The 27018-nt window shown below is 43.5% G+C and overlaps 1 protein-coding gene across 2 annotated transcripts in view; it reads left to right on the plus strand.

The window, feature by feature from the left end:
- Positions 1-27018, plus strand: part of LOC125745615 (WD repeat-containing protein 7) — a 66450-nt gene that overhangs the window by 6408 nt on the left and 33024 nt on the right. The window contains exons 6-19 of one of the 2 annotated variants that reach the window (XM_049018618.1): positions 64-140; positions 842-961; positions 1905-2050; positions 2478-2580; positions 4345-4486; positions 6021-6269; positions 6722-6942; positions 8432-8627; positions 11037-11251; positions 15750-16468; positions 17126-17211; positions 20576-20674; positions 22888-23006; positions 24655-24778. In XM_049018618.1, coding sequence (XP_048874575.1) covers positions 64-140; positions 842-961; positions 1905-2050; positions 2478-2580; positions 4345-4486; positions 6021-6269; positions 6722-6942; positions 8432-8627; positions 11037-11251; positions 15750-16468; positions 17126-17211; positions 20576-20674; positions 22888-23006; positions 24655-24778 — 2616 coding nt within the window. The remainder of the gene's footprint in view (positions 1-63; positions 141-841; positions 962-1904; positions 2051-2477; positions 2581-4344; positions 4487-6020; positions 6270-6721; positions 6943-8431; positions 8628-11036; positions 11252-15749; positions 16469-17125; positions 17212-20575; positions 20675-22887; positions 23007-24654; positions 24779-27018) is intronic. The other variant, XM_049018619.1, reaches the window with a different exon arrangement.

A 27018-nucleotide genomic window follows, 5' to 3' on the forward strand; every position in this document is an offset into this window, starting at 1 on the left:
GTATTAAGCCATTCGTTCTACAGCTCAGTTTCTTCATCAGTGTGTTTTTCACTGTCTTCTCAGAGGACACCGTGGTTGCAGTGTCAGTCACTGGGATTTTAAAAGTATGGATTATCACTGCTGATGTCAGCAAGATGCAGGTATGGCGTCCGCATGGAATTACAAATTTTTTAGCAGCGGTGTCTTAAGTGATTTGCGTAGATATTGTGCATCTCCACAGAGGCAAAGCAAATGCTTTATTAAAAAGCAGATTAATTTAGTCATTTTGACTGTTTCCAGTTTCATAACCTCTATGCTTGTGTTTTATATGAAAAATCGATTACCTGTCTTGTGAAATCCATCCATCCATTTTCCAAACCGCTTATCCTACTGGGTCGGGGGGGGGGGGGGTCCGGAGCCTATCCTGGAAACAATGGGCACGAGGCAGGGAACAACCCAGGATGGGGGGCCAGCCCATCGCAGGGCACACTCACACACCACTCACATGCATTCCTACAGGCAATTTAGCAAGTCCAATTAGCCTCAGCATGTTTTTGGACTGTGGGGGGAAACCGGAGTACCCGGAGGAAACCCCACGACAACACGGGGAGAACATGTAAAATCCACACACATGTGACCCCGGCGGAGACTCGAACCCGGGTCCCAGAGGTGTGAGGCAACAGTGCTAACCACTGCACCACCATGCCGCCCCGTCTTGTGAAATGACTAAAATAAAATATATTTTGTTTTATTGGTTAAGGCTAACCATGTGTTCTAGTTTGAGCTGGTTGCATTTTTGCTGGCTTTAGTTGGACAGCAAAGTGATTGAATTTGCTGTCGGGACATTTTTGTTGTCTTCCAGGACACTGACCCGGTCTTCGAGGAGGAGTCCAAACCCATTTACTGCCAGGGCTGCCACAGCGTCTCCTTTTGCACTTTCACCCAGCTTTCCCTGCTGGTGGTTTGCTCCAAGTACTGGAGGGTGAGCTTGAGACCGGAGAGTTCCTGAACAGGCAGACTAATGTCACCAGGGCTGCGAGATATCGCATTGTGGTTACCTGGGCTTTGGATGACGGGCGTAAATATTTGCCTGGATGCTGACTTTCCGGTACTGTACGGATGTTTACTTGCGCACACAATTTGGTAAGCAGTTTAGTAGTACGCCTAAAATATCAAGGAGAGGCTAATTGTGATGCCCAAAAGTTAGTAATCTGTATAAATCCGGCATATCCTTCTGTTTATTAAATTCGGTTGGTGGAGCACGCCTCATGCTGCTTTATTGGCAAATCGTGGAAGCGATAAGAACTGCAGTGGTGGTGAGAAAAGGGAGACTTCAGCAGCCACAGCATCTTCTGAAGGAGGAGATATTGTGGGCAAAGTAAAAATGGTGGTGTTGCCTAGCAGGACTTTTTGTAGTTGAAAGTTCGACATGATTTATATTTTTATGTCTGCCATGTTTGTTTAACATAATGTCAAATTTTTGGGGTCATAATACACATCTTATTGATATTGTTGCATTACTGATTTGCTTACTGAACTGTGGGTGTAAGTAAAGCTCCATATAATAGTGAAAAGCCAGCGTCCCGGCCAGTGTTTATGCCGGTCGTCATGCCCCCGGGTGATTATTGCCACGATAATATAACCTGGTGTGATATCGTTCTTTAAATGCTTTTATGGAGTAGGTTTTTCGTTTTTGAATTTGGCGAAGGTGGGAGGTTAGGATCTGATCATTTTGTTGTGGCATTGTGCCTGTTGTACATTAAAAAAAATATAAGCATAATCTGCAAAGGGTTTAATATAATTTTTCAGCTTTATGTATAGTCTGTAACTTGGTATATACAGGGAAGGACAGCTGACCTTTCCGTCTGTGGTATCAGGTTGTTTATCTCCCATTGTTTGTGTTGTTTTTCTCTTGTCCCCCCCAGGTGTTCGACGCTGGTGACTACTCCCTACTCTGCTCTGTGTCCAGTGAAAACGATCAGGCCTGGACCGGTGGGGATTTCATTGCCGCTGATAAAGTCATCATCTGGACTGAAGATGGATGCAGCTACATCTACCAACTTCCAGCCAGGTGAGAAACTGCGACAAACTCAAAGCTGCATGCTGTCTTTTTCTACTCGTCACTTTATACAGGTGTGTTATGTGTGAATGTTATCTGTGTGTTAGGACTCTGAGGTCAGAAGGTCGCCGATTCAGATCTTGTGCTTGGCCAAGTGATACCAATGTTGGCCAACCCTCGATGTCATTTTCTCCGCCACACTCTTTGACCGTCACTTTTATGTTACTGTAGACAGTGTCTACTACATAAACAAATGTAAACGTATTTAACTGGGTCAGGCGCTTCTGCAACAGTGCTGACTAATCGTGTTCTTGAGGATCACCCTATTTTTGTTGTATGATATACATCCAAAACATTAGATTAAGATCAGTATGGTGGTGAGATTTAAGTTAAACGTCAAGCAGAGCGTCCCATATTACTCACCCTATTTTTTCCTCAGCTGCCTCCCGGCCAGCAAGCATTTCCGGAGCGACGTCGGGAAGACTGCCGAGAGCACCATCCCCCCGGTGTTGTACAGCATAGCCGACCGTGTGGACAAACAGGTCACTCTGCCTGCCCTTGTGCTGTCAGGCTGTGTGCTCGTTTACATTACAGACACAGGCGACAGCGTACAGCGTAGCCGACTGTGCGGACAAGCAGGTCACACTGCCTGCCCTTGTGGCTCAATTACTTTATAGACATTCATGCTTTATGTGCATGTAAAAGAACACGTTTGACTTTGAAGGGTACGTGTGTAACTTAGTGTTTTATTTACATACAAGTAAGCCTTGGCAGCAGGGCGCAAAATACAGAACCAAAATATTTGGTTGAAAAGTGTAATTTAAAGTGCTTTAGATAGGAGATGCACAGCAACTTTTACCGTGCTGTCATCAGGAAATGAGTCTGGAGTATTGTTACGATTTTAAACAGCAGTACACCGTGTTATTGCATCTTTGTCCTTTGCCATTTTATTTAAAGTATTTTGTAAAATTCACACGCCAAATTTCATCAAAATTAAGTGTGGTGATTTTGTTGAATTTAAATGGAATGACCCACCATTTTTGATGACTGCAGGAGTACCTGTAAGTTTTGAGTCATGTTAATTGTATTATCTTTTCTTGATATTGCGTAATGATTGAGCTTATTTTTTAACTTTAAAAGCAAATGAAAGTATATGTGGCGAAAATATTACTTTTTAATGTAGTTGCTCCTATTTTCTTACAAATAGAAAATGAGTTTTGTCTTGGTTCAACCATAGCAAAATAACAAAAGCAAAATAACTTGGCAAATTCTGTTATGCTCTATTCCAATACACTCATTGTTCAGTGTTGTTACATTTAATCAGCAAAAGGTCTTGAAGGGCTTTATTATTTAGATTGCCACATTCTGGCCTGAACATTCTTGCTGCTTCACAGACGATTCTGTCAACAGGTACAGAGAGAACTGGTATAGCAAGATATTTGCAGGCAAGTTATGCTAGCTCAGGGAAGCTGGTTTGGTTTCCATTCCATTCCAGCGTCCTCTGCTAATCGTTGTTGACTCAGGTATGCAGTGACATCATGTGACGCTTTGGTGACAGATGAGGAACTAGTTTGACTTTCGATGTAAAAAACTTCAAGGCTTCACCATGGTACACAGAATGGCAGTAAAATTTATTTATTGTATGGGTAACACTTCAAATGTGTTTTTTCATTATGAATAACATGACACTTATGAAAATGATATGCTGTGCTTGTTAATGTTGATAAGTAATGCATATAATTTGTGTGGCTTAGTGAGCGAAGCCTCTGTCCCTGTGATCAGAAGGTTTTCAGTTCAAGCCCAGCCTCAGCACATCTGTGGGTCCTTGACTAAGGCCCTTAACCCCCAGCTCGCTGGGCACCGCAACAGGTGGCTGCTCTTCAGACCAGCTTGCTGTCACATCCAGAGAACAAATTGGGGGGGTTGAAAGAGGAATTCCCCACGGGGATCAGTGGAGTATCAGTTATTATCATTAGTATTATTGAAATATTAAGCTGTATTGATAAAGGCTGCACCTACACCATGTATATGAATGTTTGAGTTCAATTCCATATTAATTCTTCATTAATTCATTCAAATTCAGTTCAAATTCACAAAACTGAATTGGAATTTCAGGGCCATTCTCAATTCAGTTCTGAATGGTGCCCAACCATGGTGTGTGTTTTGTTCTGCTGATTCTATATACTTCTGGGTCTTTTGGACTATGGCATTAGATGCTGGACTTCGTCCCGCTCTCTGTGAGCCTGTACTTCATGCAGTGACAAAACAGTGGGCCCTGCTTTAAATGTCCGCACTCTTTATCACAGCTGCTGATCTGCCCCCCGGTGACCCGCTTCTTCTACGGCCGACGGGAGCCGTTCCACAAGCTGCTGGTGCAGGGAGACTCGACGGGACGCCTGTCTCTGTGGAGCGTCCCTGATACCTCCCCTCCGCAGCCGCTCTCCTCCGGTAAGAGCGCCGGCGTCCCCTATGGACACTCTCACACACTGCAGCCGTATTCCCCCATAGCCCAGAGCACTAGAGTGTCACTGTACATTCGTACATTTAATACATTCTTAAGAAAAAACATCAAAGAATATTTGTACAAATGTAACATAGATAAATTCAATTTTGTATAAAAGTGTATTATTTTTTTTAAATAAAGCACTAATGGAAGAATTCATGTAATAAAAATGTTTGCTGCATTTAGTCCACTGGGGGGAGCAAGAGCCCTTTTTTTTTGGTAGTTTAAGCTTAGGTTTTGATGTGATTTATTTTCAAAAAAGGACCACAACAAACACATGATGGCTAGATTTAAAAAGTGAAATTTGCACTGCTAAAGTATCATGGGTGTTTTGAGTTGAAATAACTGCAGGTGAAGATCAAATACTTTAAAATATTTTCAACTGATTCTCATATGCAGATTGGAAAAAGGTTATCAGAAATGCAAAACATTTATTGCACCGATAGCTGACACTCTCAAAACAACTATGCATTTATATAAGAACAAAAGAAATTCACAAATGAGAGGAGGATAGTACATGAACTTTATTATTTAATATTCTTAGCTGCTTTTTTTTTGCATTTTAAGTGGAAAAGCAGTTCCATTTAGGGCCATTTGGAAATCTGATGGTTCATTTTGTTGCACGCAGTTTCTTTGTCGAGAATTTGCTGGTTCTTGAATGCAGTAGCATAGGTGGTGAGTTAAGGCCAATTCATACTTCACTGCTTCGGTTGTGGGAGAAGGGAAGTGGCGTAAATGTTGTCATCCGGAGCTGGCTGCGGACAGCTGCGGTAGGTAAACGCGTAGCCCAAATTCTTGCCTAGCGGAAACCATGCACATCCGTGCATGCGCAAGATAATCGATTAGGTATTTCCAGCAGGTGGCAGCACTGACTTTCACAGATCAGCAGTCGTCAACAAAAGAGTAGAGGAAGAATAGCTGTTGTTGTAGCTATGGTGAGCAGAGGAGGAGTGCCAGAGGTACCCGCATATCAAATTTTTCATACTGTCCGGACATTATACAGAGGTATGAGAGATTTCATAAAGCAAGCCTATTCTGGCATTTTGAAATATTGGCGATATCTCGCTAATACCATCCAAGCCTTGACTAATAACTGTACATAAAAGTTTATCCGTGTCATTACACTGCTTGTATTTGTGTGTGTTGCTGTACATCCGCCCTCCGCCCTCTGCTGGTCTGCTGGAATATTACTGCTGTATCCCAGCACCGACCGCTACCATCCAAATCCAGCACCAAATGTAGTATGAACACAAGCTGCTGCACGCGCAGCCATCCGCAACTCGAAAGCACAGTATGAATTGGCCTTTTGCGTTTCTGTAAGTCATCAGGCCATAAACCCAGAATTCATGTAAATATCAATCGGTCTCACCCAAGTAATACTATAATAAACTGATCAGTTGGGTATGAGAAATACATGAAAGTTCGTATTTCCTACGAAGCAGCACTGGTGTATATTAGTCTCTCTCTGTGGTTTGCTAGAACTTCAGGCGTCCTCCACCATCAGCCTCCAGGAAGCCTTCGATAAGCTGGCCCCCATTCCCGCCGGCATCATCGACCAGCTGAGTGTGCTGCCCGGCTCGGAGGAGCCCATCAAGGTGACGGCCAGCGTCTACATCCCGTCGCAGGGCCGGCTGGTGTGTGGCCGTGAGGATGGCAGCATCGTGCTGGTGCCCGCCACGCAGACCGCCATCGTACAGCTGCTGCAGGGGGAGCACATGCTGCGCAGAGGTGAGCGCCCCCTGCTGGCCCGGAAGATCGGCCTCACCACCATGCAGATTGCTGTGTGCTTCCTGACCGTTACATTCATTATTAATGTTAATTGTAACATTCATGCTATGGATGTGTGTAGCTTTTATTTCCCATATAGTTAGTGTGTTTTTAGATCGATAAACAGAATCCACGTCCTGTGCTCTGGTCTGGTAATAATTTTGGTATTTTAGATAGACAGGTTGATAATTATCTATTTACATACTTGCATATATACGCGCACATACATGCACACAGACAAACTGTGCAAAATGTCAGTGATGCTTAATTTTACACTAACAAGATCATTTAAGATTTTATGTCTGTCAGTGTATCAGCCATTCGTATATATTTACGTACGCATGCTTTTACGTTACGACCTTACGTTTTGCCCGTGACCTTTTACATTAATGGCGCGTTTGTCTTCCCTTTAGGTTGGCCGCCACATCGCACTCTCCGAGGACATCGCAACAAGGTCACGTGCTTGCTGTACCCACACCAGGTGTCCCCACGCTACGACCAGCGCTCGTTGGTGTCTGGTGGCGTGGACTTTTCCGTCATCGTGTGGGACATCTTCAGCGGGGAGATGAAGCACATCTTCTGTGTCCACGGAGGAGAGATCACGCAGCTCCTGGTCCCCCCCGAAAACTGCAGCGTGAGTCCGCCCTGCCTCCTGTGGTACTTTGGGGTTAGCGGAGAGCACAGCATTCTCCATTAACCTGTGATTCAGACACCTGACAGCTGTACTGCATTGTGGTGCCATTCACAGCTAGACTTAAAGCTATAAGCAGCATTCCATGACTTTGCAAGCAAGGGTCAGTGCAGTGGTCCTGAAAAGACTAATTGATCATTTTCCTGCCCCTCAGTCAGTCAGTAAGGATAGAGGATTGTGCATCTTCCCTCCCAGAGCACTGATGTCTCGCATTGATTGACAGCAACGATATTAGTGCCCATTACACCAAGCGGTACTCTAGCTGTAAATAAGGCACTCTGACAGTTACCTTGGGTTTACTGAATTGCTGAGTTATGCTTTATAGCATATCAATACCTGTGCTTAAAGGCTGGAGCATTTCATTGATACGTGAAATTAGGCCGAACGCCTCATTCGCTTTTGAAGTCGATAATATCCATAGAATATGTACATCAGTCAGCTCCTCCGTCCAGCTGTTACTGATGACTCTCGCTTAAAATAAAGGATAAGTAGCAGCTCCAAGCTAGACTCTGACCCCTGCGCCCCTATGCTGACTCACAGAGACATGCTGACTGCAGTGCAGTCTGTGGTCAGCAGTCTTTGGCCTGGGCCTGTTTGCTTTGATCTGTTAGATGGAACGTTATTGTAATTAAATTTTTTTGCAGATTGGGTGTTAGAAGGTTGCCAGTCATTGTGTCACGTAATATTGACATCTTTAATTATTTACAGCCTGTTTAATTGTTTTTGTTTAAGGCAAAGAATCGCATAATAAGAAAAAGGATGTACAGTTCAGTTTGTAAAATTTTTCAGTTTGCTAGCTGGGTGGCGAATATGGTAGATATCCATAATTGTCCCAAATCTCTATTTCTGTACTGGTTCTGCCGGTGTTTCAGTAAAGTTCAGGTACATTAGAAATCGCTTGCTAATCGCTTTCCGGCAGATGAGCATCAGTTAGTTTCTTTGTTTTGTTTCTCCGGAACATGGCTTTGCATTAGAAAGTCTGTGCTGAGAACTTGGGGTAGGATGAGCCCAAGTTGGTAAGACTGCCGTTGATGTGGCAGGTCTTGGGTTTTAGTCGCCCTTCACCCAAAAAGCCCTAGATATCACTTTTAATTGACTCAGCAGGGAAATTAACACATTGGCCCATTGCATAGCTTTGTTTGCTTACTCTCCCCTTGGATAATCACCTTAGCCCATGGGAATGTTGAAAACCTAAGAGCTTGAATTTGAGAAGGACATAGGATCTTTCATATGACACTAATGAGCAGAGGTGGGTAGTTCAGGTCCAGAAAGTAAAAGTCCACAAGAAGATTCTGTTCCAGCCAGCCACCAGAGCGTGACTGTATCTCTTCATACTCGGCTAGTTGGCTGGCCCAAAATGCTGTAGATTTGTACTGTTTGGAACTGAATTACCCACCTCTGCTAAGTGTATGTGTGTGTGTGCCCCCTGCAGGCACGTGTGCAGAACTGCGTGTGCTCCGTTGGCAGCGACCACTCCGTGGGACTTCTGAGCCTGCGGGAGAGGAAGTGCATCATGCTGGCATCCCGCCACCTGTTCCCCATCCAGGTCATTAAGTGGCGTCCCTGTGACGACTATCTCGTGGTGGGCTGCACTGACGGCTCCGTCTATGTCTGGCAGATGGACACGGGTGAGCCTGATCTCATCAGCCAAATGGCTGTGCAAAAAAACACCACTGTACACCCACCGTGAATGGGGGTTCCCCCCATTCATTAAGATCTTTTTAGACATTTTAAGATGATGTATTTCTAGGAAAAATGTTTTTGATGTGAACTGTTCAAGCAGTCTGACACTTTCGATCCCACCCGGACTCTTTCTACCATCCGTCGTTTGAGAAACTTCCTCTGATTAGCAATAGCAAGAGATTAGATGTTGCACCTTCGCAACTGCACACCGTGGTTCTAAATGACGAACGATCACACTGGCACACATGCCTCGTATTTGCGGGGTTTCTCTATGCAGAGCAGTCGTGGTCTTATACTCACTGGTTATCAATCTGAAACACTGTTGTAGATTTTGTTTGTAAAATTATTTTTTTTCTCCCGATCGGGGGTGGGGGGGGGGGTCTCACTGCTTTCATCCATTATTCTTGTCAGTGATCTGGTGATTTTTAAAGGCAAAAAATTTGCTCCAGGTGGCAAATTTTTGGCTAGGGACATCTTAGTGGCCGTTACTGAATATGATGTATAACCTTTTGACAGCTGGAGATTCTGGTAGTAATACATTAACTGCTGAGATGTCAGTGAATAAAAAACGTTCCTAATTATGTCCTGCCTTTTAAAGTATAATTCCGATGAATCTTTAGAAAGTATTTGTTCAGGATTTGCCCTTGTAAACCAGTCTCCCATGAGCTATTGATCACTCACTGTCCAACAATGTCCTATAAAAACTACAATAGCTATGATCTCGTTGAGTTTCCTCCTTCCTTATAGCGCTTTTGTATGATGATTCCTCTGCTCTGTTTTAGCAATGTGGTTAATAATTGATGGGCATCATTTTTCATCCTGCCATTGGACAGTCACCGAGCCGCACAGCACTCTTCATTGTTAAAATTTTAATCTCCCAGCCCTGCTAGAGTGGAAGTTGCAGGGACTGTGCACTTACCAAACATTTCCTAAATATTGAATAATGCTGCTGCATTGAGTCTCTTGCTGGAGCTGCATTAGGCACATTAGTGTGTTTATGTGCCTCTTAAAGCTGGTTATGGAGGAGACTGAGCTGAGTGGCGTGTGCACTACGTTGGCAGTTAGAGCCTCCGAGAGGGGATTTGGGTCCTTGGAGGTTTACTGATGCCTGAGGTCTCGTTCAGAGCCTTTCTGGGGATCCTGCCTGAGAGTGATCTCCTTTTCAGCTGGTTTCTGTGTAGAGCTTCTATATCGACGTGATTTGAAACACAGTCCTGCAGTTCGTATTTTGGGTGTAGTACCTCCTTGTGGGGAAGGCACATTTAATAGCACCCACATAGGTTTTGTTTATGACTGCATGGTTGACTTTGATCTGCAATCTCAAAAGTTATGATGCAGGATGTTATGGTAGCAGCAACGTGCGATCGCTGTGGCAACAAAATATTCAAAACATCCACAGTATGCTCTGAATCCAGAATTTTCGGATGCTTGTTGAGAGCATGGAATGTTTGATCTCTTAAACTAGGTGACTACTTTGGTATTAACCAGTGAAAACATTGGATTCATGTAGGTGTTGTGCCAACCAGTAAAATGTCTCCCTGGAAAGTTTCTCAAATGCCATGATTTCTATTGTGGAAATACTGTTTTCTGAAGAGGAGGACCTTCCTTTTTGGTCTTTCCTCAAAATAATGATGAATACTGATGTAGTGGTGAAAAGTAATTAGCCTTTAATTCAGCAGCGTTCTCCATTTGTGATGGCGATGGAGCATGAGGTAATGGGGCAGTGGGTGGGTGGGTCAGCATGCTGGGTGTGTAATGCTGAAGCGGCCGAGGGTCCAGTGGCTTGCAGAGGAATTGGGTGTCCAGCCTTTTTATAGGCCTCACTCAGGGCCTGTTTAGAAACCTGCCACTCAATATGGAGTCAATATTGAATGCAATCCCAATGCCGCAATTCACCACAAATATTTTTTTTCTCTGAAGTGGAGAAGTGTGGAAGTAAACAGAAAGTGCATGTGTGATTTGAGGCCTTGCTAAGAGAGAAATTTCACCAGAATTTGAGTATGGAATGGCACACAGGAGTCATAACTTTGCTATTCACAATGTGCTTTCAGAATGCTTTTTTTTTTTTTATTGAATTTTTGTGCCTGAAATATTGTTTGAAACTTGCTCCATCCATCCTTCTTTAATCTGCATTTTCCTGGTGAGGGTCCTGGTGTAAAATTTCTCTATCTACTGCGGGGGGAAAAAAGCATACAGGTCAGCTTTGAGGAAATGGGTCATCAAGCTTTCATCTCTTCAAAGGACCTTCTGCTTTTGTAGACTTTGAAAGTATAAGTGAGTAAATAGATCATGGGGGTAAGAGATGAGGTCTGTGTCCGGCGGTGCTGTACCTGACGTCTGCGCTTGCTGTTTAGGAGCGCTGGACCGCTGCGTGATGGGCATCACGGCGGTGGAGATCCTGAACGCCTGCGACGAGGCCGTCCCGGCCGCCATGGACTCGCTCAGCCACCCCGCCGTCAATCTGAAGCAGGCCATGACCCGCCGCAGCCTGGCTGCTCTCAAGAACATGGCCCAGCACAAGCTACAGACGCTGGCCACCAACCTCCTGGCTTCCGACAACGCAGACAAGGTGTGGCAAGCTGAAAAAGCCCCGACGTGATGATTTAGCGTTTCGTACGGATTCCGTAACGTATCATAGTCACAGTGCTGTTTTCGTATTATCTTCTCTTAGCCCTCTTTGCCTTTTGCCTGTTGCTCCCTCTAGTGACCAATACTGACTGTCGCGTCCATTAAGTTCCCCCATTTTGTGGTTACATTTTGATTCGCTGTTACGCGTGATTCATCGGTATGCGAAATCTTTAAATTCCGGTACGATGATCTTTCGACTGAAAGGTAAAAATGGGATAACGCGCGGAATCAATCCGTTAATGAAAAATGTACGCGGGCAGACTCCTGGGACGGCGTCAGCCTGGAGTCTGATCCTGCAGATAATTAGGTGCTGTAGCGGCATACTGCGTGCCTCGCTGTTCCTGTTCGTCTGCCGATGATGGACCTCCAGAAGATGCTGTTCGGGAAACTGGGGGAACCGGACGCATGAATGATTTAGGACCTATGTATCCCAGCACTCGGGTGGTTCATCCCATGGTCCTGTTTGAGGCCTTACTGGGGGGATTGATATTAAAACCATGGAGTCATGGATTTTACATTATTTACGCCCAGTGGTGGCCATAGTTAATTCATACCCTAGAACACTGCTTCCCATCACAGTCCTCAGGGACCCAGTCCTTTATGTTTTCATTCCTGAAATCTTGCCCTTTTTGTGGTATTGGGTATTATATCATGTTAGCACGGTCTACTCTGAAAATGTGCTGGGGTGTGGTTGAATACAATTAGTTATTCTCTCTTTGTTTTTCTTTTTGAGTTATTAGCTTCTACTGGACAGATGGGCATCCAGTCCATTCTCGCCCTTCCTTCACCTTTGTCTCTCCCCCTCCCGTTCTTTCCTTGTTGGCTTGTTTTGAATGTTTCCTACGCCTATGTGCTGCTTAAGTAAGGGCCTTCTGAAAGCTGACCTTAAGCTCAGAACACAGCTGTGTCTGTCCTTTTGGCTGAGAACAAAGGTTACATCACCGCACCCCCCCCCCCCCGGCCTAGATTTCCCACCTCCCTGTGAGGCCGTCCCCAGAATGTCGACCTTTCCGTGCCGCTGCTGATCGCCGACTCTCATTAGTTTGATGGTGTGGCAGCGATGACCTGTGGTGCAGATGTGGAATTGACCAGCTGCTGATTCAGATGCTGATCGCAGTGTGACGTGGGACGCGGTGCTGGGGCTGTCTGCCCTTCATCTAGGCTGGAGAGGTACAGGAAGTAAACACCGTTGTGATGTGGTTGATGCAGTAATCGTTGCGCGTTAAGCATGCAGCTGGGAGCTGGTCTGCTTTACATAAGGGTTTGTCTCTGGTCAGTTTACATTTAAAAGGAAGCACCATTGGACCAACTCCATTCTCTGATTTTAGGCAGGTCGCACACACACACACACACACACACACACACACACACACACACACACACTTTTTCTGTCTGCATATCATACATCTCTGTAGTATAAGATTCGACAATGAGCCTTCTCAATATTGTGTGTGTGTGTGTGTGTGTGTGTGTGTGTGTGTGTGTGTGTGTGTGTGTGTGCGCACATTGCATGCGCATGTGTATAACATATATTTATATTAGTGTGCTTAATGTTCAGTCTTTTTTAGGGGTCTAGATGCGTGTGATGTGAATTTCCTGAGCATCAGACCTGCATCTGAGTGAACTCCTTCAAGCCACCAGAAGACCTTCACTACACATTCAGTCCTTCTGTGTTTCTTTTATTTATTTATTTATTTATTTATTTAATGGTGAAAAATGCTGTCCCATAAAAATCCCCCATAAGGGTTATTTTGGGTTTAGTATAATTAATGGTGTCCGGTAAATGTTTCTTTGACACACTCCACTCAAGTAGCTGCCTTATTGTGCCGAGTGACTGATTTTTCACAGTGAATTACTGGATTACCTTCTGCTGGGGGACAGGGACTGCTGACCGTGTAGCATGATGCTGCAGTCAGTTCGGCCTCTGTGCTGTGTTTAAATCGGATCTTTGTACCATGTAGATGCTCATTAATGATTAATATGTGGTTGAAGACCTGTACTCTTATGCAGATAAAAAGGCTGCGTTGGTCCATGTTTAAGACGCCATTATATGATAATGCCAGGCTGAAAGCGTGAGGCATGGTTCTTCTGATGCAATGCATATTAATATTTTAAATGTTACTTGCCTGGTAGGACATAATCTTTCTGCTGTCTTTTATGATGCTCATAGACTTTTTTTTTTTTTATTTATTAAAGTACTGTTTGGTGAAGGAGTATGGGGCTGTACTGTAAGATTCTCAGGTGTGGACTTTTAGCAGTGTACATACAAGAGGCTAATCTTGTCCCTTTGTTCCTGCCTCGGTCTGTGATGAGGCGAATCGTCTCCCTTGGGTCGTATGAGATGGTGTCAGTCAGTGCTACATTAGTAACTTTTCTGGTTCAGTCTGGTTTGTCCTCATTCAACAGGTGACTTTGGTGTTTAGCTTCCATCATCACAAGTCCTCCCTCCACAGCTTCCTGCTTATGCATCCAATAATAATCTCAGGTTGCACAGGTGCACTGAGCTTATTGTGCCGAGAATACATGAAGGACTGACTGCGTGCGTGTGAGCGTGCGTGTGTGTGAGCGTGCGTGCGTGTGTGCGTGCGTGTGTGTGTGCGTGTGTGTGTGTGTGTGTGTGTGCGTGTGTGTGTGCGTGCATGCGCAGGTGTGTGTGCCCGCTTTCTGCCTTTCTGCCCGCTCTGCATTCAGTGACCTCATAGAGCCACCTTGAATATCCTAGACTGAGAAAAGCCTTTGGTTGCTTTGTCACTAACCTCATTTAGGGAACTGGACAGAGTGAGTGCAAACGTCCATAATTTGCAGACTGCATTAGTTATAAGATCAGCTTTGTGATGGTGAAAATACGTTGTACTGCAGCCTATACTGTGACATAATAATGGCCCTTTTCCACTGCCACTAAGAACCAAACGGTACTGCAGACTGCTGGTTTTCCATTGTAAATTATGCGAGCCGTACCCACGCTGACACAACGTGTGACCAACCTGACCTGGTTGCATCACCACGATTTGATTGGTTGAAATGCACGGAGATACCGATTGTTCTGTGCATGGATTATCTGAAGTAAAAAAGGGCATTTTCTATATATTATTCATTATTAGTAGTATTGCACATCGCTGTGTATTGATGCATTTCCAATAATTTGGCACTTGAACGTTTACTATGCTATAGAAGTACTATAGAACAGCTGAACGGAATGGATGCGTAATGCAAATTTCCGCAAGCGAATGCTAATCCCGCTAACGTTTGATGCTAACATGGCATGGCCAGTCTCTCAAGTGTGCTTGAAAATTAGGGAATTGGCACATAGTAAATCATGATGTACGTCATGTGAACAGTTTTTTCAGTTTTACGTCACTCGCTGTCCAGAGCCAACCCTTCTGCAGTGGAAAACCGACGCGAGCTGGAACCGTGTTGTAACTACACTCTTCTCGGTATGGCTTGGGTATAGCACGGCTCCTGTATGCCAGTGGAAAAGCACCCTAAGTGATGGGAAGCTCCTGTCATCTTCTGCAGTAATGGAGATCGACCTGTTGAGGGCAGCATACCTCCATCCACTTAGTATACCAAGTATTGCATGTGATTAGCAGATCAAAATTGACTGATGGCAACATCCTGGCTAGTTATGGAACTATTTCTTAAAAATTGTCCAGTGAAAAACTGATGGTATCACTGGGCCTGTCTGCAGTTTGTCTGCATTCGCTCTGTCTTTGTCTTGACTCCTTGCAAAAGCCTTTTTCTGGTACGGGTGCAGGAATGCATCCATCATATTAGTGGTTGTGAGAGAGAACAGAGTGTTTGTGTGAGATGGAAGACTTGTATTGTTTGCTATGATTGTTTCCGGATTGCTGGCATCTGTGTCAAACAGTAGGAAATTTAGGGGGCTATATCCTGTGAAGCAGCAGACCAGGGGCGTTTATAGATCAGGGGCAAGTCAAGTTAATTTTCTTTTTTATTTTTCAGGAAGATTGGCATCAGGGCTGAAATACTGGGGGTTAGTGACTGGACCTAATGACACTCGTGTAGGAGACAATATCCTGGATTTATTAATATTAGTCATTCATAGTCACATTATAAATCTTTAGCGGTATGTTAAGTAGCATAAATTATGTTGTCAAAATTCTGTCTTAATTTTGATGAAAGTGTTTGAAAAGCTCTCGGCCGACGGCTACGAAATTGGCGTTTACCATTCTATTTAATTTTTTTGACCAAGTGTAATGTTTTTGTCAGGTACAGCGAGAATCTCTTTTTCCCAGTGTTTTCATGTCAAAAATGGTATCATGTGAAATGGGTTTATGTCATTCTTGTGTTTTGTCATTTCTGTAACAAGATTTTATTAAAAAGAAGAAAAAAATTCTTATTTTGTATAACCGGTACGCTGCCCCTTGCCTTCTATGTGGCAATGAATGTTGACTGAACTATATGTTTGTGATTGGCAGGGAAATCAGGCGAAGTACTCCCACAATGCCCTGGTGGTGCAGGCCATGAAGACAAACGTGATTGACCCCGACATGCACGTGCTCTTCTTCGACGTGGAGGCCGTGATAATCCAGCTGCTGACGGAGGAGGCTCAGAGACCGGCGTCTATGATGGTGTCCCCGGAGACTCTGCAGAAGGCCCAGACCGGCGCCGACAAGGCCGGCTCCTTCCTGGCCAACAAGATCTTCAAGCAGGTTAAGGAGACCATCAAGGAGAACATCAAGGAGCACCTGCTGGATGAAGACGAGGAGGAGGAAGAGGAATTGCGGAGGCGGGAGGAGAAGTCGAAGTCTCTGAGCCTGCTGGAGTATAACCTGACCATGGACACAGCCAAGCTCTTCATGTCCTGCCTGCACGCCTGGGGGCTGAATATGCAGCTGGATGACGTGTGTCTGAGTCGCCTGGGGATGCTGAAGCCTCACTGCCCCATATCCTTCGGCCTGCTGTCTCGCGGCGGCCACATGTCCCTCATGCTCCCAACGTTCAAGGATTCGCTGCTTCGCACTATGGCCGCAGGCCGCAAGATGTCCGTGTCGGAGATCGTGGGCAAGGGCACGTACGGCATCTCCCGGGCAGTCACCACTCAGCACCTGCTGTCCGTCATCTCCTTGGCAAATACCCTGATGGGCATGACCAACGCCACGTTTGTGGGAGAGCACATGAAGAAGGCCCCAGCCAGGTATGGCCGTTAACCAGTTTTATCGTTTATTTGCCGCAGAATTATGAAAACTAGAGGGGGAAAAACTAACATTTCCTACGAAAGGTTCACTTTTTGCCCTTGTTTGTTCTATCTGGTTGGCATGAGGTAAGGAGTGTTCTGAAAGTAAGATTTCTACGATGGAATCTGTTTCTTAATGATCGTCTCTTTCGGATGTTTGGGAATCCACGACAAGTGTTTATTTGGGTCATGAGCGCTTAATGCGTTGAACCACATTCCTTGTCGGTATGTCTGAATATTTCTAGATTGTGTATTTCTTCAGTTACCACGTTAGCCTTACACGTTTTTGGACCCCCTCCGCACAATTAAATTGAAAAATCATTCTTCTCTTCAAATGGCAATTTTTTTAATTTGTGGACAACAACCCACATACTTAGTTCCTTATTGAGCCGAATGTTAATATTAAATTAAACCTTTTTACGTGTCTCCTACTATTTTTAATGCTCTGGTGACACTGGTAGAGTTTACTTTCCAAAGAAATACACGAATAGCTGCCCATTTGTCTTGCTTTAACCATAAACCCATTCATTCCAAGTCCAACGGTGTCGATTATGTCTTGTAGGCGGTGATGACTTTCAGAATTTAGCCTATTTTTCATGGTGACTGTTGTGCTTCCAGGCCTCCGAGACCTGGTGCCCCTGACCCTCTCAAAAAGCAGCAATCCCAGCTTTCCAGTCCGGGTATGCAAGCCCAGATAAAGCAAGGTAATTACTAAGTGTCCTCCCTGTTCGTAACGAGCAGCCAAAGTAAAAGCATCATCCATTAAACCAAAGTTCCCTCTATGCCTGCTAATGCCTTAATAACCCTATTGGGAGCAGAGGGCGGCCTTTTCGGTACATTCTGAACATGGAGGCTCTTACGCATACCTTTATGATGTGCCCTGTTGCAGTGGGGTGGTTTTGGTTTGGTTGTGTGACTGAGGTTGCTCTTGACATCCAGGGACACGGAGTTTGATAGTGTCCCTCCTGTAATCCAGCCGGCCCTGGAATGTGATCAGATTAACAAACACTGCAGATACAGTAAGACGGAGGCCTCTGAAGACCATCATTCCGTAAATGTAATGCTTGCTGGGCAGTATAAATAAGGACCTTTTTGGAGAGAATCGGGAATACACTCCTCTGTCCTTGTTACACTTCACAAAGAGTGGATCCCTTTTAGTGCATGATATGTAGGCTTCAGTTTTTATGGGTGTCCATTAAATACTGAACCACTGTGGCACTATAGTATATCTGACCTCCTCTAAGATCAAGAGTAAAATGCTATTATATTGAACTAAGCATGTTGTACCCCAGCCTGAAATGAAAGCTGTGTGTGTTTCATGGTACAATTGCACTACTGTAAGGGATTCTATTTGCAGTCTCAATCCCTTACAATATTATGATCAGTTATGTAGTGAAATGTCGGCGTAACCCCCTTGATTTTGATGTGATGTAATTTCTTCTGTCTTTTTTGGTGTTTGGGGGGTTATTTTACTAGCCTGGAAGAAGGCAGTGCTGCTCAAAGTAAATTTTTTTTCGAAATTGTACTAGGTTTGTTTAAATCCTAGTTTGGCTCGTCTTTAGCTCATTACAATCTAAGCAGCCATTAAATACAAAATTAGGTTGTCCTGGGTTATTCCCTGCCTTGTGCCTTTTGCTTCTGGGTTCTGGATCCACTCAACCCTGTGTAGGACAAGATGGATGGATGGATGGATGGATGATGGACGGGTGGCCATTTTAGTTTGTCCCCATAGTCAGACAAAATTTTTAAAAAATTGATTATCCTTACTCACTTTCACATTATCGACAGAATACATTTAGAGGAGAATGTTGGGTAAGAATGGAGATTGCTGTGTATATATTTGTGTGTTCATCTCTGTTTGACTCTTTGACACACCACACAGGTCACAGCACTGAAGACATTTTTCTAAATACCTGAATGAGCATTCGGTAGCATGATTTGGAAGTTAGAGATCATGTCTGACACTGGAAAAAGTGTTGAAATCTCTCCACAATCTTAAGCCTACACTGGCCTCACCAGACAGGTGTGTCAAATACCTCATGTATGTATGACGTCCTCTGTGTTGTACTACAAGGACAACTGATTTGAAAAGTTGTTTGGTTAAATATTGTGCTAAACATGTCTTCGAAGTACAGTGAATGATGTCTATTCATGAATGATTTGAAATGGCCATTGGACTATAGAGAAAAGGTGGTTTGAAGTGTGATGGATTTCTGCGTGCTGCTGAGAGCCATGCGAGGATTTATTAAAATGTCACATCACTCAGCCTTACCGCAGCCTTCCTGGGTCTCTACAATAGAGGCGATGCCTTCCCGCATGCAGGGACGCAGTTAATGCTGCGCAGGTTGGGTGAAGCTGGCGAATCAAAGCGGTTTGTCATGCAGATGCCCCGTGCGGACAAAAGGCGCCTGAAAGACTCCTGAGCGCGCGCCCCATTCATACCACGTGTGCCTGGCTGACCAGGCCCCCGGATCCATTGTATATCTCAATGGAGCCAATCATGGGGATTAATTTGTGTCCACTTACGGCGAGCATATGGTGGCGCTCTGTGGACAGGGGTTTCACGTTGTCGACTCCGAATCACGCTGCTTTCTTTCCGTTCGCTCATGGCAGAAATGAGGGCCCACTTCTCTTTCATATGGTAATGTTTCATTATTTACTCCCGGAACATGTAAAGGCCATGAAACGAGTCGCTGTTTTAACACTTTCCAGTCCTTTTGTGTGACACTGAACTTAAATATACATGACCATTTACCATTAGAAGCAAAAGTCAAAATGCAGTGATTTAAAGGGAAAAAATGTAAGAAAAATATGACATCGATGCAGAAGGTATTGAGTGTCAATCTGCCTATTAATTCTGTATTTAAAATAGGCTTAATATGGATACACTTTTGAGTGTTTCTTTTGTATCAATTATTAAAATGTTAATTATTGGAGTTGCCTCTAAGTTGATATTTAAATTGAAAGAACTGTAGAAATCTGTTCTATCGATTTGTAAAGAGTTCTACAGACATTAGGGAAAGTTTTTAGGATGCTTAGGAATGTGAAATTATTATTGGCGTCTCATCGTTGGCTTGACAGTGTGCTTTTCATATGCTTCCGTTTATTTTCTTCTTGTCATTATGTAACGTGAGACTGGCTGCTCCGGGGCTACAGCCCTAAATCCTGTGCAGTTTTTGCTCGCTTGCTCACTCTGTCCACATGGCTGGAACTCACCAGAGCTCCCCAGTGGTGCAAGATTTTGTGAATGCATTTGTGAGCGTTAAATTTCACTACCCAGTTCCTTTTCCTGTATGCCTTTTGTTGTACGAAGAACTCCGAGATCATAGTCAAATTTTTGTAAGGGAGATCAAAACCCCTTTCATTTTCATGTTGTAGGACGTGTAGATGTGTGGGTCGACAATTCACAATGGACCTGCCTGACAATTCACAGGTCTGTGACTTTGTAGCAGCAGACTGATACTGTAGGTCAGGTTACAGTTGCAATATTTCATTAAGTCTGTGTGTTACATTGACCCATTTAGCTCCCTGCTGAACAGGATACTTTATCCTCTTATAGGTACATATATATATATATTTTTTTTGGAAACCTCTATCTCTAATCATCAATTATTTACATTATATATTAATGTAGTACAATAGAAAATGCAAGCAACCTTTAATGATGTTTGTTATTCTTGATAATTGCATTTTATGGTGGTCTGTTATAAATATTTCATTTACTACACAATAAAACGGTGGGACAAAATATAGATGTTATATCGATGTTGATTGTCAGCTGAACAGATTTAATTTACCTTGGTAATTCTTTGTGGTTTTCATTGCATATAAATACTATTTTTTATTTTATTTTATTGCCTTTGGCTCTTTGCAGGTTTTAGTGAATAAATATGACAAATAGTGCTGTGAGGTCTTTTCCCCTCCCTCTTCTGTCTTGTCACTGTTGTGTTCTTCGTACTAATGCTATTCCTCCACTCCTTTGGAAACTGCTGAGGTTTTTTCTTAAAAGTTTTATTTTGTCGGTTTTCTTTTTCTGTTCTCTACTTATCTTTCCCTCATCTCTGCAAGCTGCTGCCACTGTTGCTGCTGCTGCCTCCTGTCCTACGCCTGGCTCGGGGCTTGTTCCCTCAGGCTCTGCTTTCCATACTTGTCCCTCAGTCAATGAAGGTATTTTTCTGCAGTCACCCCCCATGCTTCTGTCTCCCCAGTCCTCTAGTGCTCCGTCTATGGTCTTGTACTGGTGAATGTGATGTCATAATCATGCAGGTCTGCATGCTTGCTTTTAACGTCAAACTGTGAGCCAGGCTCATTCTTCAGCTGGGTCTCACACTATACCGGTACATGCACTGGACCATTTTGTCAATATTCTTGAATGGTCCACTGTCCACATCAGAAAGAGGCAGTTTCCTTCTGAACATTTATTTAAACATGGATTGATACCATTCCGTGACTTAGAAATGTAACCTGTCGATCTTTCCTTCGGGTATCAAATTCATATGAATCTTTTCTCCTGCTGCACATCTTAAGTTTTATGAGATATCGGTGTAATCCATTTCTTAAGATTTGGATCGATTCCTTAATTTTCATTTCACCCTGCTTTTGATGACGTATAACTTTGGCCATCTGTGAAGAAGCAAGCATGTGCACTTAACTGTAGCGTTATAGTGAATAGTGCGTTATGCAGAATTTGTATAGCGGAACAATGTAGACGTAAAATCTGTACATTGTTAGAAAGATTACCTTCTCTGTTCTGCTATAATGTAGCTAACTTCACAAGTTCTTTAGAGCCAAGTGGATGCCTGAAATAACTGTGTTGGTATTCAGTTTTTTTTGTTTTATATGAATATGCCTGTTTTAAAAGATGTAAAGGTTTTGTATATAGCATACTGTATATATGTGTGATATATAATTTGTATGTACATATATAAATACCTTTACATCCATGTTGCAAGGTAGCTGCAAATCTGTGTGAGATCTTGGTATATGCAGAGTAAACTTGATTCTTAACATGAAAGAAGTTGACTGAATAACACGCAGTAATTCTTAGTAATCATTATTGGATATTTACAATTTCTGAAAATCTAGCATTTATGATTGAGTTATAATATACAGTACTTTAACTTACCAACAGTCTATTAAAATAATGTTGATTGCTAAATGTACTGCAACTGAGTACTGCAAACTGGACATTAACTGTTCACTCTTAAACTTTTTATAGTAATACTGCTCATATGTAATTTTTCGTGACTGAAGGTAAGTTTTCTGGGCTGTTCAGTTTGTTCTTTTTCAATGGTATGTGCAGTGCAGTGAAAAAGTAAGTACACTCCTGAATTTTTCAACATGCTTTTGCAAAGTTTTTTTCAGTCTTCATTTGAACAGTATTGAAATGACCGTGATGTAGTTTTTCAAACAAAAGTAAAAAATTGACTTAAAATTGATTTATTAAACAGAATAAAGCTTTTTCTCTGTGGGGGGGAAAGTAAGTATATCTTTGTTTAGTACTTGGTATTGCCGCCTTTAGGAGAAAGAGCCTCTTGAAAGTATTTTCTCTCTCAGTTTTTTACATTGACCTGGAGAACATTTTGCCCTTTCCTCTATGCAGAAATCCTTTTGCCATGTGACACTGGAGGGCTGTCTTGCATGTACGGCCCTCTTCAAGTCCCTCGTTGCATTCCAGTTGGACTGCGATCCAGACTTTGACTGGGCCGATCCATAGCGCTCCACCTCTTTGGACTGAGCCACTTTGAGCGTAGATTTGCTTATATGTTTGTAATCCATCTGATATTAAATGAGCCACTTATGGTTCATCTTTAAAGTTTTGACAGATGGACTCGTATTCCTCTCAAGCACTGTCTGGTATGATGTTGAATTAGACACTGATGGCGAGCTGCCCAGACCCCAATCCAAAACACTCCCCCCTCCCAAGCTTTGTAGTTAGTATGAGGTTTTTAAACAGCCCCACCTTTGATAGCCGAGGCTTCTTTCCTGCTGGTCAGTGCTTATCCAAAATTGTGCAGTCTTTCCTGTGGGTGTGCTTACTTTGTCACGGCACTGAACATGCATTTAAGAAATGTGGACCTTTTTGGTGTGCAAATTGACTATTTTTTCCCCCCCATACTGTTTTACAAAATAATTCCTTTGCATGCTTCAGAGTGTTTGGTATATTTGTAATGGAAGGACACACTGGACAAACATCTCAAGATCTTGTCTACAAAATCTTTGAAATCTCCCAGTTGTTCCTCTGGTCCCTGAATGTTCAGGGTAGTGGTTTGGTGTTGGTGTTCCTCAGACATCAGTCCATGCGGCTGTTTGGGGGGGGGGGGGGGGTCGTCGTCAGGTGAGCAATGTTTGAACCGCAGCGATGCCTGTTGTCCTGACAGGTTGGAGCCAGCTGGCCGCGATGCACTGCGTGATGCTGCCGGATCTCCTGGGCCTGGACAAATTCTGCCCTCCGCTCCTTGAAATGTTGGCCCGCCGGTGGCAAGACCGATGCCTTGAGGTGAGGATTTGGGAGGGGTGATAAGCCTCCTCAGAGGAACAGAATCTCACGTAAATTTCTTGGTCTGCTTCCTGTCCTCTTTTACTTAATGTTCTTGCTCCCTGATCTCTTATTAGGCGGAATATGTTGTGTGGGTCTGTACTACTTCGTACATATAACGGCCATATATAATGGTAGCTGAAAAGACACAGATCCGTTGCGTGTTAGGTGAGTAGGCATGTAACGATTCGGTTCAGTTCACGACATGGGGTTCACGATTCGATATTTAAAAAAAAATTAAGTCAAGAAAATCATTATTACCAAAAAAAGCCACGTATTCCCATTTCTTTATCAACTAAAATATATCTGTCAAATGAAAATGCTTTTGTTTCATTAATAAATAAACATTTGTAAAGGTTGGAGAAAAATATAGTAACCTATTAACTAAAACGTTTATTAAAAACGTAAGAAGTTCTGCAGGTTGCATTAGTTGGTTGCTGGTAAGACGGCAGGTTGTGTTATTGTACCTTCTGCTGTTTGAACCACGCAGTTATAGCTCGGAAAAACCATAGAGATTACGCAGCCTAATAATAATTTGAGCTGTTTCGCGTTTCTTTTTTCATTTCACGTTCCCAGTCTTCATAAATTTGTGCTGCGATTTATCCTTGCACAGCATATTGTTACCTGCCTGGAAGTGGCTCTTGCATCCTTCTTCTGCACTCTGCTGGTTTGCCTAGTTTGCAGATCTCCACCTATAAGTGTGTAGCGTCCTGGGCTCCATTTACAGGGCACTTGTTAATAAACGAGGGTAATGAGCTTAATAAACTCGTCTCTCTGGCAGAAATTCCCTCAAGTGCTCAGCTGTGTGTGGATAAAGGCCAGCGGACCTTGAACCTTTATTAGGATTGGGGCCATTAGCAGCTCCAAACTCGCTGCATAGTCATTGTGCTCCTCTTATTAAAGTTCTGCTGCATTTCACGGCACCTTGATTCCTTATTCTGCGGAGAAACACAACAATCACTGTGTGTTCTGCAGTAGCGGAGATACACCGTGTCTTAAATTTCTACCTAAAACTGTCCTGAAGTAAGGTATTGCTGGTGACATATCCAGTTTAGTAAATTTTCTGTTTTAAATCCATAAAGCTAACTAGGCTGTAAAGCTGATGAATTTGCCCCTATATTACAGAACATTACTCTATTATATTGTTGTACCTAGTTGCTCAGTGGGTAGTGCTGGTGCTTCACACCTGTACTGTTGGGGGTTCGACTCCCATTCCCGCTGTTTGTTCTCCCTGTGTCAGGTGCCGTCCTCTCGCTATTCTGCTTTTCCTCCCATAATCCAAAGACTTGCAGGCTGGTGACCCGATGATTGATTGCCCATAAAAGCAAATGTACAAAATTTCCCTCAATTCACGTGATACATTTTAGAGAATTTCTGTAGACTCTGTGAGCTTTGAAAGCTTTAACAAAAGTTCTTTATGGGATTGCATGAGATTATTTTTTTTGGTTCCCAATACCGTAACGTGTGTGCCCTGCATTGGACTGGCATCCCATCCAGGCTGAGCTCATACCCTGTGCTCCGTGTCTCCCTCACTGTCCCACACTGGATGAAGTGTGACTTGGTGGTGCAGTATGTGCTGGATTAATGTGTTGCCTTGTGTTTCGTTAAGGTCAGAGAAGCCGCACAGGCCCTGCTGCTCGCGGAGCTGCGGAGGATCGGTCAGTCAGGCAGGAAGGACACGATTGACCTGTGGGCTCCATATCTGCCTCAGTACGTCGACAGCGTCAGCTCCCGTAAGTACGCGTGAAACTTTCAAAAGCCCCTCTAAAAATTTCTGTCCAAGCTTAACCCTTTGAAAATTCGTATTGCCGAGATTTTTATGGAAACAACGTGGAAAAGTGAAAAGTATTTGCAATTCATCAATTGAGCGACTGCTGAATGATATTTTTGACTGGAGTAGTTTTAGGAAAATAGATGTAGTTTGTTTGCTTGCTTGTCAGTTTTTAGTAACCAGCATAATTATGACTCATAAGGCAAAGAGTTATCGCACGGAACGCTGTCCCTGGACAGTTTCTGGTTTAATATGAAACGTATAACGCAAAGGCTCATGGGACTTTGTATGCCTCAATGCACGACCACTCAAAGCATTAACCAATTAGCTTGACCGTGGCCATTTCTTCTGTTGGCTATCAGGTTTTATTTACTGGTTAAGCAAATTACGTCAAGTAATAAGCAGACGCACATCCATAAATGCCGTCTGCACGAAAGTGTTCGGTTTGAGTAACTGCGGAGCAAATTCGATTGTATGGGTAGTTCATAGATTTCATGCTGTTCCCAAACAATGAAGCCAACAAGTGAAGAAACTGATAAGGTCATGAACCCCCATCTATTGGGAACCGGCTGGTAAATAATTAATTGTGCGAAGGGTAGAATGAAAGCAGGCATCAGTGTCTTAGTAAAGGAAAAAAGTGAAAAATGATTATTGCGACTAGCTGTGTGTTCTTCTCCCTTGTTTTATTTTGGCCACGCCCACAGTGACCTTTGGCCAATCCGGATTGACCGGGCACCGAGGTCATGTTTTTACAGGGAACTGCGGCAGTAACATTTTTTTGTGTTTCTTGATGTGCAGACATAACAGAAATGCCCTGCATGTAGCTGGCTTTAACTGCTCGATGACCCCCTTGTTCTGCATGCACTGCGGACAGTGAACCATGTGTAAACACTTACAGTAGCTCAAGCGACGTGAGTTCAAAGCAGATTTCTTTTCTTCTGGTAGTACTTGCAAGACTGCTGCTGAATTGTACTATACACTAAAACTACCCATGAATATATGGGGTTTCTGAATCACCAGTAACCTTATGTGATATTGATTTAAAAGGAAAATGAATTTCATATATTATTAAAAGTTTGGTTTAACCTATTCTAATGTTGCCCTCTCTGACTGACAGATTGCACTGGTTATTTGATAGATCGGTGACAGTTTCTAGATTCTGAATCCGCATTTCTTAGACTGTCACATGTTTACTAGCGTACGTAGTGGATGTTTCTCAATACCAAGAAAGCAGAGATGGTACTTGTGATCTTGGCAGGACCGATCTTGCTAACTTGCTTCCCAGGAATGAACTTTGGGTGCAGAGAATCATGGGATCGGTTTCGTTTGCCAAGTATGCAACTAATGTAGCCTTGATATTTGTGACAAAGCAAAAACGACTACAAGGATTTTTACCGTCCTCTGTAATACTGTTCTGGAGTATTGCAACTGGTCTTTTGCAATGTAAGATGATGTCAGACAGGTACATGAGAACGAAGTATAGTGAAGTACGCATATAGAAACTCCCAGTGTGAGCGTGTGCCCTGTGATAGACAGACGTTCAGCTCGCGGTTTCCTGGGGAACCTCCAGGTAAACAGTAGTCCTGCACTGAAGAAGTAGCTATGGTCTAGCCTGCTTTCTCCCCACCTTCTACTGGCTCCCATTTAAGATGCATGCTGCAACCTTTGCATTCAAGAGGTTTCTCCTGTACTCTCCAGGTATTTGTTTCTGGAAGTCGAGTTGTCCGCTGTCAGTAATTGACAAGTGGGGAAGGTGGCCCCTGCCAGCAGGGAAAGGAGCTCAGGGGAGCGGCTGCCATGGCAACAGGAGCTGGCCAGTGTAGTGTTACGGGGGGGGGGGACAGAGGTTGCAGGGTTACTGAATCTGATCTCCTTTGTTTGGGATGGGACTGCTGCTTCTCTGTGCCTGCACCACCAGAGGCCTGTCCCTTGCCACTGGGGTGGGGGTAGGGGGGTCCTGGTTTTTGGGAAATTGGTTCTACATGTATCAGTTTTTACACGGTTTTCACAGTTGAATTGAGTAGGTCTGTAGCTAATGTATGTCTACATATATATTGAATGCATAAATGTATATTTGTAATGGATACATTGTACCTGCATTGTCTGTAATGCATATAGTAGAAAACTTGTTTTATGGCTCTCGGTGTTTCAGTACATTTTGAAATTATGGAGTTTGAAATCTCTGCTGGATCCTTTGCTCTG

The sequence above is a fragment of the Brienomyrus brachyistius genome, chromosome 7, assembly GCF_023856365.1.
Source record: "Brienomyrus brachyistius isolate T26 chromosome 7, BBRACH_0.4, whole genome shotgun sequence".
Classification (NCBI taxonomy): domain Eukaryota; kingdom Metazoa; phylum Chordata; class Actinopteri; order Osteoglossiformes; family Mormyridae; genus Brienomyrus; species Brienomyrus brachyistius.